This window comes from Temnothorax americanus, unplaced genomic scaffold (genome assembly GCF_048541705.1).
Source record: "Temnothorax americanus isolate GAGA-0224 unplaced genomic scaffold, ASM4854170v1 Scaffold3, whole genome shotgun sequence".
Classification (NCBI taxonomy): domain Eukaryota; kingdom Metazoa; phylum Arthropoda; class Insecta; order Hymenoptera; family Formicidae; genus Temnothorax; species Temnothorax americanus.
The window spans coordinates 3,618,492-3,639,579 of NW_027509442.1; the positions used below are offsets into that span (position 1 = coordinate 3,618,492).

The 21,088-nt window shown below is 37.3% G+C and overlaps 5 protein-coding genes, 1 long non-coding RNA gene and 1 other non-coding gene across 16 annotated transcripts; 2 read left to right on the forward strand and 5 right to left on the reverse strand.

Annotated features, from left to right (window-relative positions):
* Nucleotides 1-49: 49 nt before the first annotated feature.
* LOC143900470 (uncharacterized) lies at nt 50-5,090 on the reverse strand. Of its 3 annotated transcripts, none has more exons than XM_077411856.1 (4): nt 4,935-5,090; nt 4,152-4,670; nt 3,238-3,824; nt 50-3,153 (listed from the first exon to the last, which is right to left on the reverse strand). In XM_077411856.1, exons 2-4 carry the CDS (start codon nt 4,657-4,659, stop codon nt 970-972), a joined length of 3,279 nt encoding a protein of 1,092 aa, XP_077267982.1. In that variant the 5' UTR covers nt 4,660-4,670; nt 4,935-5,090; the 3' UTR covers nt 50-969. The 3 variants fall into 3 exon arrangements, with proteins under 3 accessions (XP_077267982.1, XP_077267981.1, XP_077267983.1); XM_077411855.1 differs by having other exon boundaries at nt 4,835-5,086; XM_077411857.1 differs by lacking the exon at nt 4,935-5,090 and adding an exon at nt 3,909-3,967 and having other exon boundaries at nt 4,152-4,233.
* Nucleotides 5,091-5,405: 315 nt separating this feature from the next.
* On the forward strand, nt 5,406-11,565 carry LOC143900475 (putative helicase MOV-10). Its single transcript, XM_077411874.1, has 11 exons — nt 5,406-5,660; nt 5,819-5,910; nt 6,372-6,827; nt 7,876-8,040; nt 8,112-8,268; nt 8,351-8,487; nt 8,697-8,819; nt 9,042-9,257; nt 9,333-9,605; nt 9,722-10,016; nt 10,511-11,565. The coding sequence occupies exons 2-11, from the start codon at nt 5,879-5,881 to the stop codon at nt 10,853-10,855; spliced, it is 2,199 nt and encodes a 732-aa protein (XP_077268000.1). The 5' UTR covers nt 5,406-5,660; nt 5,819-5,878; the 3' UTR covers nt 10,856-11,565.
* Nucleotides 11,550-14,257, reverse strand: Pig-u (phosphatidylinositol glycan anchor biosynthesis class U). Of its 2 annotated transcripts, XM_077411890.1 has the most exons (5): nt 14,118-14,257; nt 13,361-13,842; nt 12,771-12,973; nt 11,996-12,683; nt 11,550-11,910 (listed from the first exon to the last, which is right to left on the reverse strand). In XM_077411890.1, exons 2-5 carry the CDS (start codon nt 13,488-13,490, stop codon nt 11,657-11,659), a joined length of 1,275 nt encoding a protein of 424 aa, XP_077268016.1. In that variant the 5' UTR covers nt 13,491-13,842; nt 14,118-14,257; the 3' UTR covers nt 11,550-11,656. The 2 variants fall into 2 exon arrangements, with proteins under 2 accessions (XP_077268016.1, XP_077268018.1); XM_077411892.1 differs by lacking the exon at nt 14,118-14,257 and having other exon boundaries at nt 13,285-13,417.
* On the reverse strand, nt 14,124-17,450 carry LOC143900489 (WD repeat domain phosphoinositide-interacting protein 4). 2 transcript variants are annotated; one of them, XR_013257791.1, is made up of 9 exons: nt 17,074-17,450; nt 16,720-16,987; nt 16,393-16,633; nt 15,921-16,069; nt 15,714-15,815; nt 15,498-15,616; nt 15,182-15,404; nt 14,884-14,980; nt 14,124-14,804 (listed from the first exon to the last, which is right to left on the reverse strand). XR_013257791.1 is itself a non-coding variant. In XM_077411907.1 (7 exons), exons 1-7 carry the CDS (start codon nt 17,117-17,119, stop codon nt 15,295-15,297), a joined length of 1,035 nt encoding a protein of 344 aa, XP_077268033.1. In that variant the 5' UTR covers nt 17,120-17,450; the 3' UTR covers nt 15,029-15,294. The 2 variants fall into 2 exon arrangements, 1 of the variants encoding a protein (XP_077268033.1); XM_077411907.1 differs by lacking the exons at nt 14,124-14,804; nt 14,884-14,980 and having other exon boundaries at nt 15,029-15,404.
* On the reverse strand, nt 14,125-14,231 carry LOC143900694 (U6 spliceosomal RNA). The gene has a single exon (XR_013257857.1). It is a non-coding gene; the product is annotated as a U6 spliceosomal RNA (small nuclear RNA).
* LOC143900502 (uncharacterized) lies at nt 17,371-18,935 on the forward strand. 6 transcript variants are annotated; one of them, XR_013257798.1, is made up of 4 exons: nt 17,371-17,494; nt 17,765-17,965; nt 18,064-18,189; nt 18,273-18,935. It is a non-coding gene; the product is annotated as an uncharacterized LOC143900502 (long non-coding RNA). The 6 variants fall into 6 exon arrangements; XR_013257797.1 differs by having other exon boundaries at nt 17,477-17,494; nt 17,702-17,965; XR_013257795.1 differs by having other exon boundaries at nt 17,480-17,494; nt 17,659-17,965.
* On the reverse strand, nt 18,936-20,977 carry LOC143900483 (uncharacterized). Its single transcript, XM_077411893.1, has 5 exons — nt 20,768-20,977; nt 20,363-20,518; nt 20,001-20,265; nt 19,445-19,930; nt 18,936-19,361 (listed from the first exon to the last, which is right to left on the reverse strand). Exons 1-5 carry the CDS (start codon nt 20,882-20,884, stop codon nt 19,114-19,116), a joined length of 1,272 nt encoding a protein of 423 aa, XP_077268019.1. The 5' UTR covers nt 20,885-20,977; the 3' UTR covers nt 18,936-19,113.
* Between the last annotated feature and the right edge of the window lie 111 nt (nt 20,978-21,088).

The following is a 21,088-nucleotide window of genomic DNA, read 5'->3' on the forward strand; positions in this document are numbered from 1 at the left end:
GCAGCGAAAATGTACCAGGAAGAGGAAGAATATATATAAACGTCAGCAATGATCAATAATGTATATATTTTATATTCTTAGAATTTAGAATACTCATGTTACACTTAACAGTGATTAAATGTTTACATCTGTTATTCTTCAAACGCAATTGATGAATCTTCAGAGATAGCAATATCATTCATAAACTTTGCATAATAAATTATTAATTTCTTCTTTAAACGATAAGAAATGCACGTAAGAACGCATAAAATTAGTAGCACCAGGTTACATCTTTTGTCAGCTATATAGATTATTTGTATCTGCTGATACAATTAACATACATTGGTATCGGACTATACAGTTACATAAACTTTGATTATCTCAAAAAATATGTAGTAACATATTATATATATATATATATATATATATATATATATGTATGTATATATGATTAACATTTTAATTCATATATAGATAGCGGGATCGTTACATTTAACTTATTACTGATATAACGTATACTTTCAACGTTAATTATATTAACATTTTTATGCGATCGTAAGTTATAAATTTTAATATATTTGTATATATAAAGAGTTATTGAAATCACCTTTGGCACATACAGTTACTTCTTCATTCGTAACTGCATTCTGAAAAAACTTTTAATTATTCATAAATGATTAACAGATATGTGATTATAGAAATTCTCTTCAAAATTAAACGTTAAAAGTTTTAATTGCGAGAGCAACTGTATTCTTATATATACAAATACGCATATATTTGCATATTTTTTATTTCGCGAAGAAGACTGCATATAAATATTAATATAAATTGCTTTTATATAACAATTGATTAGAATTATGATTGTTACTGTATACTTTTGCAAATAGTGTACGGAACTATTTGATAATTCTTTAACGACTCCATTAAAGACCGTTACAATGAAAGTTTCCTCAATAATTTATATAATTCGACGAGAACCTTGCAGTTGTTTCAGACATTTAATCTACGCAATGGCTTAAAATAGCCGTTTCCAAAAGAGCCTAGATATTCTGACCAGCTCTGACGCGATGAAATATTTCTGCACGTTTGATTAGATAACATATCCTCCGGACATACGCATTCCAACTTCATCCTGTATATTGTCATTTGGCCAAGCGCGATTTTGGTATTTTCCCTATCCTTCGACTCTTGATATAATCTGTAATTAATGCCCCGCTCGGCTAAACATTCGCCGATGATGTCGTCATCCTTCTTATACTCAAAATTATTCTCTCTCTCTAACAACGCTTTCTTTTTACGAATGCACTGATCCGCTTGCGACAAAATCAGAGACACTTCGGACGACGGTAGCCAGAATGTAGAAAACACTAAATCCACCGAAGTCCTGCCCTTGGATTCGGTAATGGATGGCAACAGAATACCAGTTGGCGCCTGCTTCTGAATGCCATTGATACCGCTCGACCGAGAATGGTCGGTTCCAGAGTTTTGTTTCGTTTTTCGTTTTTGTCTTATTTTAAAATCTTTATCACTTACCGACGACAATATTCGCAATTGCTTTCTGTTAATCTTGCCTTTACTTTGATTTTTCAACGATTCCCGTTTAAATATTTTTTCTATACTAGCGTCATCATCCGCGTCTTGGATAATGCTGGGAAAACTATGCTTATAAATCTGTCTCCGCTGTGTCGCGTCTACGACTTTCTTAGTAGTGGAAGTTTCATCTTGATGATTGGTGATCATTTGATTTTTGGTAACATTTGATTCATCGGTGTGTGTGTCGTTCAGATATTCCATACTAATATTGACTTCTATTAATCCGCTCGTATTTAATACACTCCGTATTGTAGTAGTCCTTTCCATATTTGATTTATCGCTCGACATAGTTGACGATACCTCCTCTTGAGATTTTGAAATTGGCGTCACTAATACATTCATTGTGTCAGGTTTGTTCACCGAGCCATTCTTCTTGTCCTTGATTTCCTTCATTCCTCTCTTATTCTCTGTGTTATTATTCTTGCTATCCAACTGCAAATTATGTTGCGTCGATTCGGGTGTTGAGTAATCGCCAATTTCCTTGGAGACATGGTCTTTGTCGGAAATATTTATTACATATGGATCCTTAGCTACAATAACGCTCCTCTGCTCTCGCACTTCACCTTGCGAATAATCCACACTCTGCTGTCCGTCTTCATTGTTACTATTATCACTTTCGTATATACTACCATATTCTTTATCCGTCTGCATATCGTCATCCATCCATTTGTTATCCTGTTTCCATGCTTGATCTACGTCTAAATTATCTACGGTGTCCTCGGGATTGTGCTTCTTGTGGCTCTTGAATTCGTCAACGTTTTCGTATATTGCATCCGAGTCGTATTTGCCGATCTCGAGTATATTGTTATCTTTATGCTTGAAGATGCTTTCTTTTCGATGGTTTTTATGAACTCCCGGCGATCTCTCGGAAACCAGCGGTATGTTTGCGTAAGTGTCCGGAATTTTTAATCCCGAATAGGAGTTCAGGTACTTTTCCTCTTCCTTTCGTGAATCGACTGAATTATTGAATTCCAGAGACTTCCAATCCTCCGAAAAGTACAACGACATTCCGGGCGGACCGACGTGTTGGCTCAATGCTAGAAGTCTCGTAGTGAGCGTTGAATTGAATCTGAGGAAGCAGGGATCGGCGCGCGTTTGCGACATAAAACTCTGTTCTTTCAAGAACTGATATTTTTCCTTGACTCCCTCGTAGTTTAAACAATCGGTGGACCAATGCAAAAACCAATCGTTGCCAAATCCGTCGACGGTGACCGACAAACCGGACATTTGCCCGCTCAGGCTATCCTCCATCGGTTTTTCGAGCAAAGGCAGTCCATTACGACCGTCTATGACCGTGGCCATGGTATAATAGTACGTGGCCAAACCAGTACCTATCTGATGCTTTACCATAAAGTCCGGTATATCGTCGTCGTTATAATAACCGGGAATGGGAATGCTGATTACTTCGGAATTGGGGACTGTATAATTCCAGATAGGTTCAAACGTGGATCCGTTGTATGCCACAATCGTAGAATTGAACATAGCGGCGACAATATCTTCAATTCCATCCGACGTAATATCAATTAGGATCGGTGGCAATAGTGCATTTTTGCCGGTGTTATGATTGAGCTTTCGTAATTGCTGCAACAAAAGCATTCAAAGTATTAATTAACGCGATAATTCTTTCACATTGAAACACTAGACAGATTATTTTATGCTACATACCAAATCACCGTAAAATATATTAGCTTGGGACACTATATATAATCCGCCGGCATCTCGTTGACTGGTTGTAGCCAGAACAAATATATTTTCTCCGTCAGGATGCACTATAATTTGCGGGGCTACGAACAGCTGTTCCGTATCCGGTAAATCAATGTTGCGTATGACATTGCCACTTCTACCCGATATCACGAGTATGTTGCTCGCTTGAATGTTGTCCGATTGGACGGCATGCGACGCTATTACGTCGCCAGTACCGTCGCCGTCCATATCCGCTGTAAATCTAGCATCGTAAACGTCCAAAGTTATTTGCAGCTCTGAAGCTGAATCTTGAAGTGGTATATCCCATATGTTGGAACCGTCCCGGCCGTTAATAGCTTGCACTCCACCGCGTCCAGATATGACGCAATCCTTAATCTTGTCGTTTGTCAAGTCTGCGCCACAGTCAACGGAAAATATCGAATGGGCAGTCCAATGTGTCCAGATGGTTTCGCCCGTTTTACCGTTCAGCGCTAGTACGCCGCCTAGACACGGCGTTTGTCTCCCAAAATATATAGTACAGATATATTTCGTATCCATTGTATCCAGACCTGAATTTGTAAATCAATAACTGTTATAACGATTGATTAAACTAACGATCTAATCATAAAATAATTTATTCATTAATTATTCACCTTAGACTGTTAAGAAACATCGTGTAAATGAAGCAAGACAAAATGAAGCAAGACAAAATCTGTAAAAGAAGCAAACAAAATAAAAGTAGCTAATTGTAAATCACAATGCACTATAGAGTGTGCAATGGCAAACTATATTATATACAAAAAAAAAAGAAAGCAGAAAATATTAAAATATTAAAATATTAAAATAATAATACAAAACATCCATTTTTATTCGAGTTAAACGTGATCCTTTTATACCTGTGCTAAATCCCACAATAATATCCTCAATTCCATCAGAGTTAACGTCGTTGCTCCTAAGAGGTGCCTCAGGTATTAACTTTGGCAACGATCTGGTCCATAAAACCTTGGACGACAGTGACGTACACGGAATTATCTCAGATTCATTCGCAGGCTCTTTCAGCTCGTGCGACAGCCAGCTTTTCAATATAGTTAACGGCATCGGGAATATATTTGCGGTAAATATACAAAGTACAATTAAGCCTAACACTACGATCAAGGCTGTAATTCCGTAGCATAACGGCACGAGAAACGCCTTGCATGGGACCTTATGGCTCTGGAAGCTGCAAGATTTTTTGCATTTTCTACGAGGTGCCATCAAGGGCCGCTTCACTCCGTCATCATCCAACTTCAATCCACCGTTTCTCCCATCCCTGATGAACACCTCGTCGTCGATGTCGGTGAGATCGTCGTCGTCGAGGCTGTCTCTCACCGCCAGTTTCGGCAAAGTCGGATATACCGCTGTCATGTTGTTGATACCTGGAAAATTTGAAAATGGCTCATAAAGTTCAACGAGAGAACGGCTTCGTTTGTGAGTCCGAACGACTGCGAATTGCGAATTGAGCAATATCAAGTGGGCCAAAATATCGGTGAAAATATTACGGAATCACAAACATATGTATGTATGTATGTACGTAACGTACCTGGGGACGCGTACGTAATTCTTTAAAACGCACGCAGAATGTAAATTTTTCCCAGGGTGACTTCGATTCTCGCGTTAAATATACGCTTACTACAGCTCACCTCGAACGCTTTCAAAGGATCGTCATGCTGCGGCCTGCGGCACTTGTCGTGACTTGTCGCGATTAAGAAATGTATACAAAATATACAAATATAAAATGGCACAAGCACACCACTCACACCAGTGCAATTACGCAGGTGCTGTCGGCTGTCGGCTGTCGCTTCCGGATCTTCTAGTTATTATGGCTACCATTGGCTCCAGTGGTGGACGTAAAAAAAAAACTAGATTGTAGTGCTAAAGACTCCCGCACGAGAGCGTCCCGCTTGACCACGTTGCGATTGACCGCGTTCAGCAGACACAACTGTTGAGTTCGTCTTATCAACACTCTACGTTGATTGGTTGGTTCTAAAAGTAAGAGCCAATCACGTTCGACTGCTACCGAGCGGCTTGGTCTGCCGAACGCGCCCAATCGCAACGTGGTCAAACGTGATGCTCTCGCTTTCTCCGGCTTTTCAGGCGCTGAATGTTGAATGGCGGATCCATTCATTTCGTTTCAAAATCTTACGTGTGCGTCTCGTGGGTTATCAAGTTCAGTTGGGAGTCCCCGATTAATCTATTTATTTATAAAACAGTGTAGTGTGCAAGCTGCAAGGGACAGCAAGAGAATCAAAAATGCATATCGTATAAGATTATGGGTGTTGCGTTATAATCTATTAGCATTTTTATAACCTCAGAAATCTTTGAAATAATAGCGTGGCTATTTGGTTACCGCGATAACTCACGTGAATGTAAGTATTCTGCATATTTATTTCGTATTGTACAATACCTGCTATATGTGGGTAAACAAAACTTATAAATATCTGTGCCAGATGTATTTGTGCAGAATTGAAAAACATTTGAATATTCTTTTTTTTCTGTATGTATGCACATATAAAATTGTTTTTAGGTCCAATTTGACGCTTTTATCTTACTTGGCAATTTTAACAAATAAGTATTTACTTTCGTCATGCAGAGGAGAATGGAACGCGAAGATTTTATGTAAGAAAAGTTATAATTTATATTATCATATTAGAGATATATATACAATTTTAACCCTCAAGCACCTCACTTTCTGGGCCATCCCTTAAGCCCGGGTCTACAATATGTGTTTTAAGTCCTAAGCCCAAGAAATTGATCAATCACTTTCGAATTTGAGGAGAGTAATCGACTGTGGAGTGATTAATTTCTAAAGGTTTAGGACAAAACACAGCTATTGTAGACCTGGACTAACACCGCACATGGGTTAGCGAGATTCGCATGAGTGTTTGAGGGTCGATTAACTGATTGATAACTTCTAAATATTATATTATGAAACATAGCTTTTAAATGTACGATAACAGAATATACAATTTGTTAATAATATTTCATGCAATAAATTAATACTGCGCACATTTATGCAAAAGTGTTTACTTTTATTAAGCTAGTTATTTATTGTATCATTAAATTTTATTAAATTTTAGGTCTATTACGGCACCTGCATTAATGCCAAGGCTTACGTTGCCATCTATTATTATCCCATCTCAGTTACGTAGTGCATTAAAAAGTATATATTGTCCAAAAGGGGACTCTACTTCTCGTTCAAATCTACATAACAATTATAAAAAGTGCATTAAAAGTTTGTCTAATGTACGAACAATAATTCAGCGGGATTATTTAACCATATTGAAAATATGCTTATATCTGATACAATTTGAAGAAGATCTCGAACTAGGACGGTTGAGATTGTTAAACCATACAGTTGAGACGTCTGATTTAGAAAATTGTTTTATTATCAGCCTGAAATCTTTGAATGGTGATCTTCATGTAATTAAACCAGACTGTGAAGTAGATCTCAGAGATAATACAAAGAAAATAATTTTTGCAAAAGTCGTGAAAGTGGTAGGAAATGATGTAATAATAAAGCCCTATGATCCTGAGTAAGTTTGCTTCAATTTTATTTTAATAATGCTTTAATATTTTTTTTATACTTTAACAGACTATATATATACACACACACACACACACACATGTATATGTGCATCCTTATTGGCATAAAGTATCTTGATTTCTTTTTTTTTCTTTTATATTTTTTATTTGTATTTCCATTCTGCAAGAATGCAGTATCACAACGTATTATTGAGTCATTTTGGATTTGGTTTGAATACTTGCTTCCAATATGTGAACTAATGTCTTCATTTACAATTCTTTATATATGAAATGGCAAGACAGAAAGTTAAACTGAGTCTTTTGTTTAACATATAACTACTTTTCCATTAAGCTATTCAGCTATTCAGTCTACCTTTCATATTTTAACATTTGTGTAAATATATTTAGTCTTTAAAGCAATGTAATATAATAGTGTAATTGAAGGGTACAGGAGAAAAACGCAATTTTAAATTTCAAGACTTAGGTATCTTAAGAGGCTATTAAAAAAAGTACTGGCAGTGAATATGCATAGTGTTTACATTGTATGTTGAGCTTTGTTGGATCTTCCTCACAAGCGCGTCGGATTATGATCGTTTTTCTCCAGCACGGTACATCTTTCGGCCTTATTTTGTGAATGAATTGTAACTTCTTGATGAAAACAGATAAGATTTATAAAAGGTCTTTGAAAATAAGTATTACAAGATAAGCATGATCAGATCAATTTTAACAAAAAGTGGACTTTGATCATTTTTTTCCTGTACCCTTCACTTATGATAGAAACAAAGACATATATTAATATATGATATATATATGTTAGGCGCAAAGACCGAAAACGTTCATCGAGCGAAAAACCGACTACTGCGCGTTTGGGTATATATCCAAAAAGGCTACAACGCGATATTCGTATCGTGGCACTTCAAAAAACACAACGCGTTCTGGCAATGTGAAAATGTCGTAACGCGACAGGTCGGTTTTTTCGCTCAGCGTTTTTGGTCTTTGAGAACCTAACATACATAATATATAACATAAAATAATATAATAATTTTATATATCATTTAGAAATCCAAATACATTGAAAATGGAGGGGAAAAGATTTAATATAGAGTTTGTGGACCGACATTGGTCATTGAGATGCTGTCATTATGCATTAAAGATAGTAAGCAAATGCAATTGGATTGAGATTGTATATCCACGATTGAGGACAAATTGCACAGATATGGAAATGTAAGTTTTAAAATCGAATATTTTATTCATATCGAATCATATCGTCATCATGACTCGTATGTATTATATAGCGATATTGAATGGATAAATGCTGATTTGAAGGAAAATGAACCACAGAAGCAAGCAGTGAGGAAGATACTGAATAAGACAGCATATCCTGCACCTTATATAATTTTTGGTCCCCCTGGTACTGGAAAAACAGTGACATTAGTTGAAACTATATGTCAGGTAATTTCTTTGTTAGATCTAACACATTGAGTTAAGTTATTTAAAAAAAAATTTTTTTTTTTTTTTATCCTTTGGTTGATAGATTGTGAGACACTTTCCGACGAAAAATATATTGGTGTGCACATCATCTAACGCAGCAGCTGATGAAATCACGAAAAGATTGATTAAATATATTCCGACAAATTTGATACATCGAATGTATGCTCCATCTAGAGAATGGTAAAAAATTTATTTTTGTTGCAGTTTTTCTCGTTTTCCCTTTTTTTTTTACAAATACCGTAATTAACATTGCACAAGTAAAAGTTTGTCTTTAAATTTGATTTTTATTTATAATGATCGCACAATTTCGCTTACGGCATAAATTTTATGAAGGGTGACAAAACTCACAATATAAATATACGAATTGAATTTTGTCTGTTGAAAAACAGGTCGACTGTGAAGAATGAAATTCAATCATGTGCAAATTTTGTTCAAAAATCTACTCTCTTTTTGTCAAAAGAGTTACTGTTACGGAAAAAAATTATTATTACAACATTAGTATCATCTGTAAGGTATGTATTTCACATGTTGTTCTATTTTATTTTGTGTATGTATATGTTATTTTAGATATGCAGTCAAAATGTTTACTTTTAATAGTTATAAAAATTTATATATGATTAAATGAAATTAATTATACATACGTTTAGATATAGAAATACTTCTTAATTAAATTGATATTGTTAAATTAAATTTCTAGAAGAGATATTTGACATATCACGTATCGTTTATTACAGATTGATTGATGTAAATTTTCGGGAAAATCATTTTTCTTACATAATTATTGATGAGGCAAGTCAAGCGATTGAACCAGAGATGTTGATTCCTCTCGCGATAACAAATAAAGAATCTGACGAGAAGACTAGATTTCATCCACAAATTGTTATCGCAGGTGATCCTTATCAATTGGGACCTGTCGTTTGTTGCAAAAGGATTGAGCATCTTCTCGGCAAGTTTTTTCAAAATGCACTAAATGTCGTGTAATCTGTATATTTTTTAACTATTTAATTTATTACCCTAACAGGAAGATCCATGTTAGAAAGATTAATGGACGATTGTGACCCGTATAAAAAGCAGGATGGAACATATAATTCGAACTATATAACGAAATTAGTTCTAAATTTCCGTAGTCACGAAAATCTTTTACACGTGTCAAATAAACAATTTTATTGTGGTGACTTAAAGATCTGTGGAGGAGCCGATATACGAATGGCGTTGAACTGGTCACAATTGCCCAATAAAAATTTTCCTATGATATTCCAAGAAGTTTTAGGCACAGAAACAAGATCTGTAAACCGAAGGTTAATATATTTAAGTATATGCAAACTTCGTTACAATTGTCTTAAATCAGGATCAAATTTTTATATAATTAATTTGTCTGCAAAATTGCATAAACATAAGCGTGATACATTTGCAGTGTCTGCAACACAGCCGAAGTACTGGCGGTACTAATGTATGTGAGTATCCTGATTAAGGCGGGATTAAGAAAACACGTGATAACACCAAAGGATATCGGGATCGTAACGCCTTTTAAACAACAGCAACTAGATATTATTCATCATCTAGACGCTATGAAGTTAAAAGGCATAACTGTGGGAACAGTTGAAACATTTCAGGGACAAGAACGAAATGTGATGATATTGTCCACGGTACGATCTAAAACCTTCGAACACGATGGTAAAGAACACATTGGTTTCTTATCCAATCCAAAGGTATGTTATTTATTACATGTACTATGAACCTGTGATCCGTTAACTGTGAGTTAATTATTCTCACATAGAATCACCTTAAGCATCACCCCGAATTATATGTGTATATATACATATCATCATCATCATCATGAGGGGATACACATAGCAGTTGCCAGTTGCCATGTGCGGACCAACAGTTTAACGTCTCTTCTGAAAGACGGAGCTCAGTTTCTCCCGCGCGCCCGCACAAGAGTTCCCTATTTACTTCCCGTACGGGGAGTGCAGTTTAAAGTATTAAAATTTTTGTGATCATAGTGGACTCGAAACCGGTTCCTCGTGGTAACGAGTCTGACGCTCTACCACTAGACCGCACTGCCACCCAAACGTTTATATATACACACATATATGTATATATATTAATTATTTATAATTCGGGGTGATGTGTGTGTGCGCGCGTGTATGTGCCTGCGCGTATATATGAATATATGTAAAATTATATGTAATTTTTTTTCCAGAGATTTAATGTTGCTTTAACACGTGCAAGAGCACTTATGATAATAATAGGAAATCCAAATCTACTCTGCAGAAATGAACATTGGGAAGTACTTTGGAAATACTGCAAAAAACATAACGCAAATATTCCCTTTGAAAAGTTGCCATTAAACAAGGACGTAATAGCGAAATTGAAAGGCAATTATGAAGCTAAGTCAGGTAATGGCAGTGGCCCGTCAAGTGCAACGGAGTTATCCGTTACCGTAGAGCTTGGGGAAGAAGAAAGAACAAAAACATTTGACGAACTTGTGCGTAAAATGGAAAATTTAAAGTTAAAGAGAGAAAATTTAAAGTCAAAGAAAGATTAAAAATAACGACCGATTCTCACACATATAGGATTTAGGCATTTGCATTTTTTACGAATGCACGTATATCATACATTAGTTTAATACATCATTTTATTAACGTTTTAATTTTAATCATTTTAAAGTTACCTAAAAATCTGTATTAAGCGTGACATAATTAAGGATCATTGTATTTAGTTGCCCGAAAGGGGTAAAAGTATTAGTATTCGGTATGAAGTCCAAGGTTAAACGTCATTGTTTTGTTAAGTGTAAGAGTTGATCACAGTACAAAGATATCAGTATTGATAAATATTAAGTACGAGACAGATATACGAGAACACGATGTTTAATATCTCTCTGATAATATTTTTGTAATTTTACGAAAAAGCTAGGTAATATATATGTATAATGTATATATATGTATAAAAGATAGCAGTGCAGTATATAATGTATAATTGATGTACAATATATAATGCTATTAATCTACAATTAAAAAATTACTATATAATAATTAGTTTTAAAGTAAATAGTAAGTTTTTTATATAAAAAATTTGATTTTTTAAACATATATACACGTTTATAATTTTAACTATAAAACATATCATATCATTTTAGTATGTATTTTAGAAGTAAACGAGTTTTATACCGTAAATTCGTACCGTGATATTGTAAACATTTTAAGCGAATGGACGCATGCATCAATCAAAATAAAAGCAGACTTTTGTAAAAAACTATTTTTATTTATGACAAATGATTCAAAGACACGTATCACTTGTCACTGTTCATCGGCAGGGTATTATACATTTCGATCTAAAAAAGCTTAATTTATTCGAGCAGCAGTTTAGCCTCATTTCCGTTAACTTTCTTATTGATACCATTCTGAACTGCAAACTCGTGTTTCACACTGGCAAACAGGATGTCCGTGAGGAGGAAGATTTGCGCTATGGCGAACGCCAGTGTTACCCCAAAGTAGAAATTTGCGTTCGCCGATCTGGAGTAGATCCATTGATGCCACACAGTCGGAGCGAAGACCGTGCAAAACAGTACAAAACAACCTACGATGAATCCTTGTTGCATGTCTAGAAAAAAAAAAGCAAGGTAATTGTTAAAACAATTCGCGTCGCTCGAAATTGTACGAATGAAAGTATCAAGAGTTCGACTCACGTTGGAACAAGTGCTTCCACAGCGGCAGTAGAGATATATAGAAGCCGACGTCTCCGATGCACGGATAAGATTTGAATATGGCAGCTATCGCTAGGTAGGAGAACGCCAATAGCATCGGATCGCGTCGTAATCGCAACGCTAGGGGGACTATGTACAGTAAACCGACGTTTATCTGAAAGGACGCGATGAAAAGCCATCTGAAGTGCTCGAACATCTCCGTGAAGAAGTACCAGTACAGTCCGATATTCGGACGTAAGTCGGGAACAGTTAGGATGAAGCCGATGGTACTCCACAAAAACGACCAGCTCCCCATGATACGGTAAGAAATGGCGAATAGGGCCGCCAGGATGCTCGTAAATGTGACTAGCATCGTAGCAATGCTGGTCTTTCGGTTCTTCGCCGTACTGGCAACGTAAATGGTTGCCGGTACCGTGAGCGACACAGGATAAAGTCCTTGCAACGTCAATAACGCTATCGACGCGCAACTCCAGAGCACGGAGCGTCTCGTCATCGACACCAATGCGATTGAGTAGAGTAGATTGGTGAACACCGTGGTCGTCAGGCCAACGCAATTCAATATTATGTACGGGTTGAACAGATATGCCGTGGAAACGTATAACGCGGACGTGCTGGAAACGTCTTTGCCAGGCTTCTTAATCTCGTCCTTCTTCTCTTTTCTCTTCGTTGCCTGTAATTCAAGTTGAAATAAATATCGTGTACCTTTTATCACGAAGATTTCAAACTAAACAAGTTTAAATTCTAATACTGTACCGACCAACTCGATCGCATAATGTTTGGCTGCAAGAGCGAGGCACAGAGCAGTGGTTAGGTCGACAACAACAAACAGCAGAAATAATGCCCGCTGAGGTAAGTATTTCTGCATCAAGTCGAACACGTACAAGCCGATCGGGGTCTCGTGAAACAGATCTCCCTCGTACGGGTCTACGCCGATCTTATGCAGGTAAACCCCTTCGGTTACTGAAAAATCGAGAATACGTTGAAAACACGACACGCGACTGCAAAGTCAATTTTCCGCTAATTAATCAAAACGATATTTAACATCAGAACTACCAGAGCAGTCAGAGCGACTGGTTTATCATTTTTTTTTTCGAAAATTACTCAAATTCATAACTGTATTTTCTTAAGATCTTCCATGACGTTTTGGTCGCAAATGATCAAATCGATCTATATATTTTCCCGTTTATTCATTAATTTTTTTTAAGAACAGAAATTAATCGTCGATAGTTCTAATGTTAATATTTCAGCGTTTAAAATAAAAACAATCGAACATGACCGTGACGAAAAACTACGCTCGTCCTGGAGCTGGAGAGCAGGGAGCAGGCCGTGCCAGACCCCGCGACTAACCTCTCTTCCATGAGTTCAAGGCGGTCGACACCTCGACGCGGTTGCCGATAATCTTCTGATACTCGGAGTTCATTATCAGCAGCCTGATGGTGCCGGCCAGGGCGAAATTCGACAGCCACTTTCTCGACATGATCCTTATCCTATCCTATCCTATCCTCTCGCACTACCGCAATCGATTCATCTGTCCCGCTCGCGGACGTAACCTTTATCGCGCGGCACCGGCGTCCGGGAGGGCATTAGTTTCCGACACCTGTTATCGTATAAACCGGCGCACCTGGCGGACCGTCTTCGCCGTCACTTAATCCGCGCGATACGCCTTTGCATTTTATCTTCAATTATCGCGCAGCGAGATCACGCCGCGAACGCGGAGATCGAGACGCCGTTGACACATCGGCGACACTGACACTCCCGAATTCCGAGTCTCCCGATACGTCGCGCACGATAAAACGCGCGTTCATTCATAATTACGTTTGGAAGAACTTCTAGAAAATTATTAACGAAAACCTTAAACATTAATATACATATGTGTTTGAAAACTTTTTTAGTTTGTGTAATATTATATCAGTATGAATATAAAAAAGAATTAAAAAATTCTTAAGTATATCTAAAATTTTAATGAAATTTTAATTTAGTTCATAATTATTTTAATTATTCATTATTATGTAATTTTATATTAAAACAATTAAACATTTATATTTTTATAATTTAGATTATTAAGTATCATTTAAATAATAATGAATAAATAATGGATACATACGTATGCAAAAAATGTGGAACGCTTCACGATTTTGCGTGTCATCCTTGCGCAGGGGCCATGCTAATCTTCTCTGTATCGTTCCAATTTTAGTATATGTACTGCCGAAGCAAGTACATCGGTCCACTCTTACAATGTGGCTTATATATTAAATAGCACATATAAGTGTACCAACGAGAAACGAAAAGTTGTACATTTTCGCCGTCTAACGGCGAAATCGGGCACTACGTTTGAGACGTAACCTTAAAAAATCAGGCGAGAGCGAGAGGTACATACATTTCATTGCATACCGAGTGCTATTGATTACTCCGCAAGTCTTGGATTATTTAACGATCAATCAGACATATCATTTTTGTAGTCGACGCGATGTTTTAGTGATTTTGCAATTTAACGTGCAATTAGTGTGCTCCTAGTTTGAGAATGTAACATTAAAATAAGTCAAATATGTTTGAATAATAAAAACAGCAGCTCCCTTTGGCTTTAAATTAAATGACGTTCGATAGTATTTGTTTCTCTGCCCATATATAGATCCGTTTGCAGCGATGCGATTGAAAGGATGGAGATACGGCGTGTTTGTCGGAGGTTTCTTCGGACTTATAGGTGCGCTCTGTTACGCTTCCATGATACGACCTATGTTGAATCCTGAACCATACAGTATATATCTTCAGAATATTAATAAAGAACCAAGTTCTGCGCAAATAATTATCTCGATTAACAATCAACTTTTTTCAGAGAGAATACGAGAACGAGCCTTCTCGGACAGACCTACATAAATTTAACTCTGTAAGATTTGTTTCAAGTTCCCGTAAAACTCTTGGATATGTGTTGATTGCACGTCACGCAAACTTCCTATACTTCCAGAAGTTCTGTAAAGGAAAGGTGATATATAAATATAAAAGTTAAATGGGTTGTTCGTTGTATAAAATAAATGTCTGTTAATATTTATTAAAGCTGTATAATTACGAAAAGTACACAAGTCACAAAAAGAGATCGTACTCGAGGATCTCTATGGGATATTGACTTTCCCATGACTCGTGCACTTTCTACGTAATCGGCGACTCGATTACCTGTACAATTATCACATATAAGAAATTTCGTTCGTAAACCGACTAGAAATTTCGTTGAAAGTATATAGTCTTGTAACTATGCACGCACGCATGCACGCGTAGTAGGCCTTGTGTTAAAAGTCTTCGTCGTCGCACACGTCGAGGAAAACGTCAAATGCTTGTCGATTGCAATTGCCTTCCGCGGTGAACACGTACTTGTGAAACGTTCCGTCCATACATACAGCTGAAATTACAATAAAATTAAAAGATAAGGGAAGAAGCGCGCGCGGTATATATACGAGCGATATATTTTTTTCATACAAAACAAATACGCTACCTATCACAGAATTGTGCGTGCCAAACGCGCAAACGCAGGCGCATTCTGGAGGTACTGTGAAGGTAGCCAATGCCCACTGACTCTCGACGTAATTGCCGAGAAAACCCATATTTGAAAAACTAAAAAAAAAAAAAAAAACCAAGAAAATACACAAAGTTATGTACACGTTGTATAGTAAATATTCGTTCGTACGAAAAGGAGCATCGGTTTACATACGTGGATCGTCGATTCAAGCTGGTATTTTTTAGGGCAAATATATGCACTGTTCCTTTGTCGCTTGAGACGCACAAGAACTCCGAGTCTCTACTGAACGTTATGCTAAAAGAAAATATCAAGGAACATTAAGAAACTGAAAAAAATTAATTGCATCAATGACAACAATGTAATGCTAGTCATATGGCTATATTAATTTTGTATACTGACCAGTAAAGCGTGGCCGGGTCGGCACCGCGCCTCAATTCGACCAATAAACTCCTGCGCACGGAATCCCATACTCTAATTAAAGTTCCCTGAACGGACGCAGTCGCGATCATAGTCCCATTTCCATTAACCGCTAGACATGCCAGTGCACCCTGTTATTACAACATATAATAATAAATAATTACTGTAAGTGAAAGATGGCTCGCATTATTAATTGTTGAAGTAAGTATTAAGTTAAAGCGATTGGAGCATTGGATGGCTTACTAATCGAGCAGTTCCTTATCGAGCAAAATCAATCTGGATTCAATTCTGGATTCTTCCATCCCACATATAAAGAATTTTGAGTGGAAAACTATTTTACTTCAATATAAATAAAAGAAACAAAAACAAATTCCCCAAGGAGCGCAGTGAATCTTTATAACATTAAAGTTCCTTAAAAAAGAAAAATCAAAGTAGCGAGAAGAAGTTAAGGTACCTGATGCGCCGAAAGAGTAATGGGAGCACTGGAGCTACCAGCTTCGGTAGCTCCAAGATCCACCAACTGCACGCTACCGAGTTTGTGACCGGGAAAGGCCAGCAATTGTCTCTGCGCTGTCGCGAACGTCGCTATTTCCACCAAGCCCGTTGGATTGTCTCTGGTCTCGAGCGTCAACAACCTCCGTACGGGCGTGGGAAACGAAAAGACGTGGATCTCCCGCTGCAGCGCCACTATCATTCTACGACATATAAATATTCCTCTGTAGAACAAACGTTCCATACGTAGGAATTTATAGTGGGAAAGGAAAAGCATAGGACTCCATACTTGTCCCTTCGTAATCTGACGGCTTTAATGAGACTGGTAAAGGTGACTTCCATGACAAATTTCTTCAACAGATCGTCATAGATCAGAACCGTGTTATCGGCAAACTTAGCACGATTTCCACCGCCCACGACGGCAATTACGTTTGTTCTCCAGAGCATCTCGGCCATGGAGATGCTTCCCATTAAATCATTGTCGAAATGCGCCTTCTCGACCAACGGATCGACGTTATAGATTCTCAATCCAGAGTCCATGCAGCACGCGAAACAACCTGCGAAAGAGAAACGATGTTAATGGAAGAAAAAAAACAACGTATTTTTGCGAGCTTCTGGTCGCAAGTCGCAAATTGTAGTTTACCTTGATCCTGATTAAATCTCAGGCTGTGAATGCCTTTCGCAGCCATCGTGACTCTCGCGATTGATCAACAAAGCGTCCGACGGTGCTAATAGGAGCAGTTTTCTCAGCAGAATTCGGGGGATTCTCCTTTCTCTTCAGGAAAACCTGATTTTTAACGGCAGTCCGAATGCAGAATCCATGACGCACGGTCAATTTACATGCCGTAGATAAATGTATTCAAATTTCAACACTTCTATTATTTACAGTCAACAAGTGCTTCCTTACACCAGCGACTCCAGCGAGCGGTCGAGCACGACGACGACGCAGCACGACGCGTTCACGCGTAGCGCAGCCGCAGAAACGGAACAAGAGAGACGAGGAAGAGGGAAGAGGGAAGAGGAACATCGGAAATCGGTCGCGTACCAAAAATCATTAAAAACTGGTACCGAAGTTTCCTCGGTCTTGACGGCCTTAATGCTAGGTCTACAATGCGAGTCGTAAAGTCGTGAGTCGTAAGAATTGACCACGCACAATCGAATTTGAGGAGAATAATCGACTGTGCGTGGTCAATTCTTATGACTCACGACTTTACGACTCGCATTGTAGACCTAGCATAAGATGCTGATACAGCTCTGTGATTGGTTCAAAGATGTCTTCAGATTTCATGAATAAATTTTGGAAGATTGCTGATGCAATTACAATTTCCACTCAGATTTCGCTACGCTTAAACAAAACAGTGGCAAATCTGGCCGTATTGTCTGCTGAAAAGCGGCAGGAGCCAATATAAAAATAGAGGAAAAAGAAGAAGGAGCAAGGGGCGTTTCGCGCTTTTCATCATTCAAAATATATTTTTCGTTCACGGAGCAGCACGAAGAAATACAAAATGCAGTCATATACGTGGACCAACGCACATGTAAGTGATGTTTTCTAACCTAGCTTGTGTGCGTGTGTATGTGTGTGTGTGTGTGTATTTGTATAACTGTTAAATAAAAAAAAATTCTTTGTTTTCAGTTTGACATGTTAAAAGCGGCTGTAGCGAAATATGGCGAATACCGGTGGGGCTGCGATGCCTTACTGTTACCCGGAAATACAGCCATGACGTGTGTGCAAGGCACGCTGGTACCAATTGCAATTACTGTGAGTAACATCAGGCGTTCTATTCGAGTAGAAAAATCCACTGTGATTAATATACTTGTACTAATTGCATTGAATTATTTCAGTGAACAAGCGCGAAAGAAAGAAGACCAGAACACAAGTATCGACGAAACAGCTGCACGATTAGAACAGGCACATCTCGAATAATCGACATTTAAGTTTCTACAAATGCAAGAAGAGGCGGCAATTCCGAGAAGGATAAACGCGCTCGTGGAAGATGTAAATAGACAGATGGAACAAGAACGCTCTATCCTTTCGAAACGTGTTGCGACCAATATCTATCTCTTTCTATTCAACATCGCAATACTGGTCGAAAAGAGACAATGAAGTAATCTATAAAGTTATCTATTGCAGATATCTTATCTGCATTCGCTAATTATCGAACATCGATCGTAAATGATTTGTGACGCGAAAGAAAATTTTAAAATCCAATTCCAAAGTTATACGATGGAAATTACTTCCGAGAACTAAATGACTCCGGTCTTTTTAAGGTGAAGTCGATTCGTAATTGATTTGAGACTGTGTAAATGTAATAACTCGGATAAGTAAACGTTTGTCTACGAAAGCCTCTGTAAGTACATATACGAGACAATAAAAGCGCTACCAATAATGAAATAATACGATAAAAGCGTATAAATTTTGCAAAACTCGAATTTCGCAATTTATGTTAATAGCTTCTAGCAATAAGATCCAATATGGGATTTATAAATAAAAATATTAAAACGCTATTTGATCTATAAACGTATACGATACAATTAAGTAAATATAAAATTGCACTTATCAGATCCATATTATAATTACAATACATTTTATACTATAGTCGATTCTAGTGCAACCTATATGTAACGAACGGCGTGGATTACCGTAACCCACAAGTGTTTGAGGGTTAAGGGAATATCTTTTGTCCTAAGATTTTTTCAAGTATTTAACAACTTTCTTCATCTTGCGAAGCGCCTCGGGTGTCGCTTCAGGATGTGATTGCACAAAACTTATTAGGTATTCACGAACCTCGCGTTTACACAGACGCAATATTACCATAATCTGTTTACCGGTACAGATTTTAATCATATGTAACCAGTATTTATTCAGATACTCTAAAAGGTCGGCTATCAATTCCTCGGGATCTTGATTATTTTTTGAAGCTGATTCTGAAACTAATACATATATATTGTTAGGCAAAAGAGATGATCTCGTGTGCATTATTTACAGCTGAAACAAAAAATCGAAAATTACATACCCGTTTTAAGGGAGAAAATTATAGTCGTCAAAATGCAATCCAGTCTTGGGTCAGTCACGTCGCAACAACGCAAACATAACAGCATGTGTGTAATATGGTGAATCATGTTGGCGCCTCCTTGCCGAATTGGATATAAATTATATGACTTTTTGCAGGGTTTCAATATCCTATACATAATCTCCACGAGCTTCAAAAACTTCTCGTCAGTCTTATCGATTTTAAATTCAGAGAAATTAAATCCAGTAGATTTAAATCCACCATCAGAGGCGCAGTCTACTATGTCAGTTATCACTCCCAGCCAATGTTCGGCAAACTTCCATTCAAACTGACTCGTTTTTCTCTTCGATATTACCTCGCTGAATGATTCTAACATCGCCGAAAACAAGTCGTCTATTCTAAATAGTTTATCCCAGAAATTTTCAATAACCAACGTATCTACTTCACATATAGATTCAAGCACGTTCATCGTGCCTGTTAATAAGTCATCTGCACAACAAAAATTTCACGATTATATTAATTATGCAAAAGGATTCTTTTGTGCAATTACAGTGCGTACCATTTGTCGAGCTCTTTAATATAAAAATTATAGAATCTCCGAAAAATTCGCATTCTGTAAAATGAGCTGTCAAAAAATCCTCTGATCGATGAGCCATGATTTGCCACAAAATTGACTTTAAGATCCTCATAAGTTGAATCAATATTAACGAGTCGTCAGATGTTAAACGTCTCAGGATTTGTGTAACTAGCTCTCGGTCGCGTAATATCGTATTGAACGCTTCATCACTGCTGCCTACATTGCCGATGATACCTAAGATTATTTCCTGAAAATATATCTTTCGTTATTAAACCGGCCCAAATTTGTTGTTAAAATAGATTCTGCAGAATTCACGATCGGATGTCGTGATTTATAGATCGTACAATTAATCGTGGTTCGTCAGAAGTCATCAGGGTGTTCTTCGCTATGTTAGGAAAATCGTATGATATAAGATGCGACACCACTTCTCCCTCCATACTCAGATCCCACAGAATACACAGCTGATCTTCTAGCTCTTTTGTCCAGCCATGCTTGTCAATCTGAAACAACGTATGTACAATACATAAAACACTTTAATCTTACCACAAATCTAACAAACAAGATTGAACTTAACAAAAATAATTAAAAAGGAACTGAATAATTTAAAAAAAGACATTTATATCCGATAAAACAGAATTTCCAAAAATATTGTGCGTAATGTTGCTGTTCAATTCTGATTCACACCAACTCACACGATATTGTTACATCGAATAGTTAATATGTAAAGAATAATTTTCCTAAGAAATTACCTCACATAGAGACATCAGAGTTTTGATTATCCATTTGCTACTGCAGAGACTATCATCCAGGGCATCGCCTCTCAACACTTCTAATTCCTGTTCACTGACGTCCTGTGAGTCTATCATGTTTCCTGTCAAGTACGTACCTTCAACATTTTCACATAACCTTAAAGCTTTTCTTCGAGCTCAAGGAGAATAATCGACTGTGATTGGTCTATTTTCTTACGGCCTTACGATCTATGCGGCACTATGCGGCAGCCTTGCGCTCTGCTCTGCCCTCTACTGCCACACGCCGTTGCCGCGTCTATGGATCAGCGACATGAAGAGTAT

What these genes read in the sequence shown, in the direction of transcription:
- LOC143900470 (XM_077411856.1), bottom strand. Translation starts at nt 4,659, where the DNA reads ATGACAGCGGTATATCCGACTTTGCCGAAACTGGCGGTGAGAGACAGC. An exon ending in TATTGTGGGATTTAGCACAG is followed by an intron (nt 3,825 to 4,151) that starts GTATAAAAGGAT and finishes TTACAAATTCAG; the next exon opens with GTCTGGATACAATGGATACG. An exon ending in ATATATTTTACGGTGATTTG is followed by an intron (nt 3,154 to 3,237) that starts GTATGTAGCATA and finishes CTTTTGTTGCAG; the next exon opens with CAATTACGAAAGCTCAATCA.
- LOC143900475 (XM_077411874.1), top strand. Translation starts at nt 5,879, where the DNA reads ATGCAGAGGAGAATGGAACGCGAAGATTTTAT. An exon ending in AATTGCACAGATATGGAAAT is followed by an intron (nt 8,041 to 8,111) that starts GTAAGTTTTAAA and finishes TGTATTATATAG; the next exon opens with CGATATTGAATGGATAAATG. An exon ending in ATTGAGCATCTTCTCGGCAA is followed by an intron (nt 9,258 to 9,332) that starts GTTTTTTCAAAA and finishes CCTAACAGGAAG; the next exon opens with ATCCATGTTAGAAAGATTAA.
- Pig-u (XM_077411890.1), bottom strand. Translation starts at nt 13,490, where the DNA reads ATGTCGAGAAAGTGGCTGTCGAATTTCGCCCTGGCCGGCACCATCAGG. An exon ending in CTTGAACTCATGGAAGAGAG is followed by an intron (nt 12,974 to 13,360) that starts GTTAGTCGCGGG and finishes TCGATTTTTCAG; the next exon opens with TAACCGAAGGGGTTTACCTG. An exon ending in GTGGAAGCACTTGTTCCAAC is followed by an intron (nt 11,911 to 11,995) that starts GTGAGTCGAACT and finishes TTTTTTTTCTAG; the next exon opens with ACATGCAACAAGGATTCATC.
- LOC143900489 (XM_077411907.1), bottom strand. Translation starts at nt 17,119, where the DNA reads ATGGCTGCGAAAGGCATTCACAGCCTGAGATTTAATCAGGATCAAG. An exon ending in AGCTTGAATCGACGATCCAC is followed by an intron (nt 15,617 to 15,713) that starts GTATGTAAACCG and finishes TTTTTTTTTTAG; the next exon opens with TTTTTCAAATATGGGTTTTC. An exon ending in CACGCACAATTCTGTGATAG is followed by an intron (nt 15,405 to 15,497) that starts GTAGCGTATTTG and finishes TTGTAATTTCAG; the next exon opens with CTGTATGTATGGACGGAACG.
- LOC143900483 (XM_077411893.1), bottom strand. Translation starts at nt 20,884, where the DNA reads ATGATAGACTCACAGGACGTCAGTGAACAGGAATTAGAAGTGTTGAGA. An exon ending in CTCTGATGTCTCTATGTGAG is followed by an intron (nt 20,519 to 20,767) that starts GTAATTTCTTAG and finishes ACGTTGTTTCAG; the next exon opens with ATTGACAAGCATGGCTGGAC. An exon ending in CTGACGAACCACGATTAATT is followed by an intron (nt 20,266 to 20,362) that starts GTACGATCTATA and finishes ATATATTTTCAG; the next exon opens with GAAATAATCTTAGGTATCAT.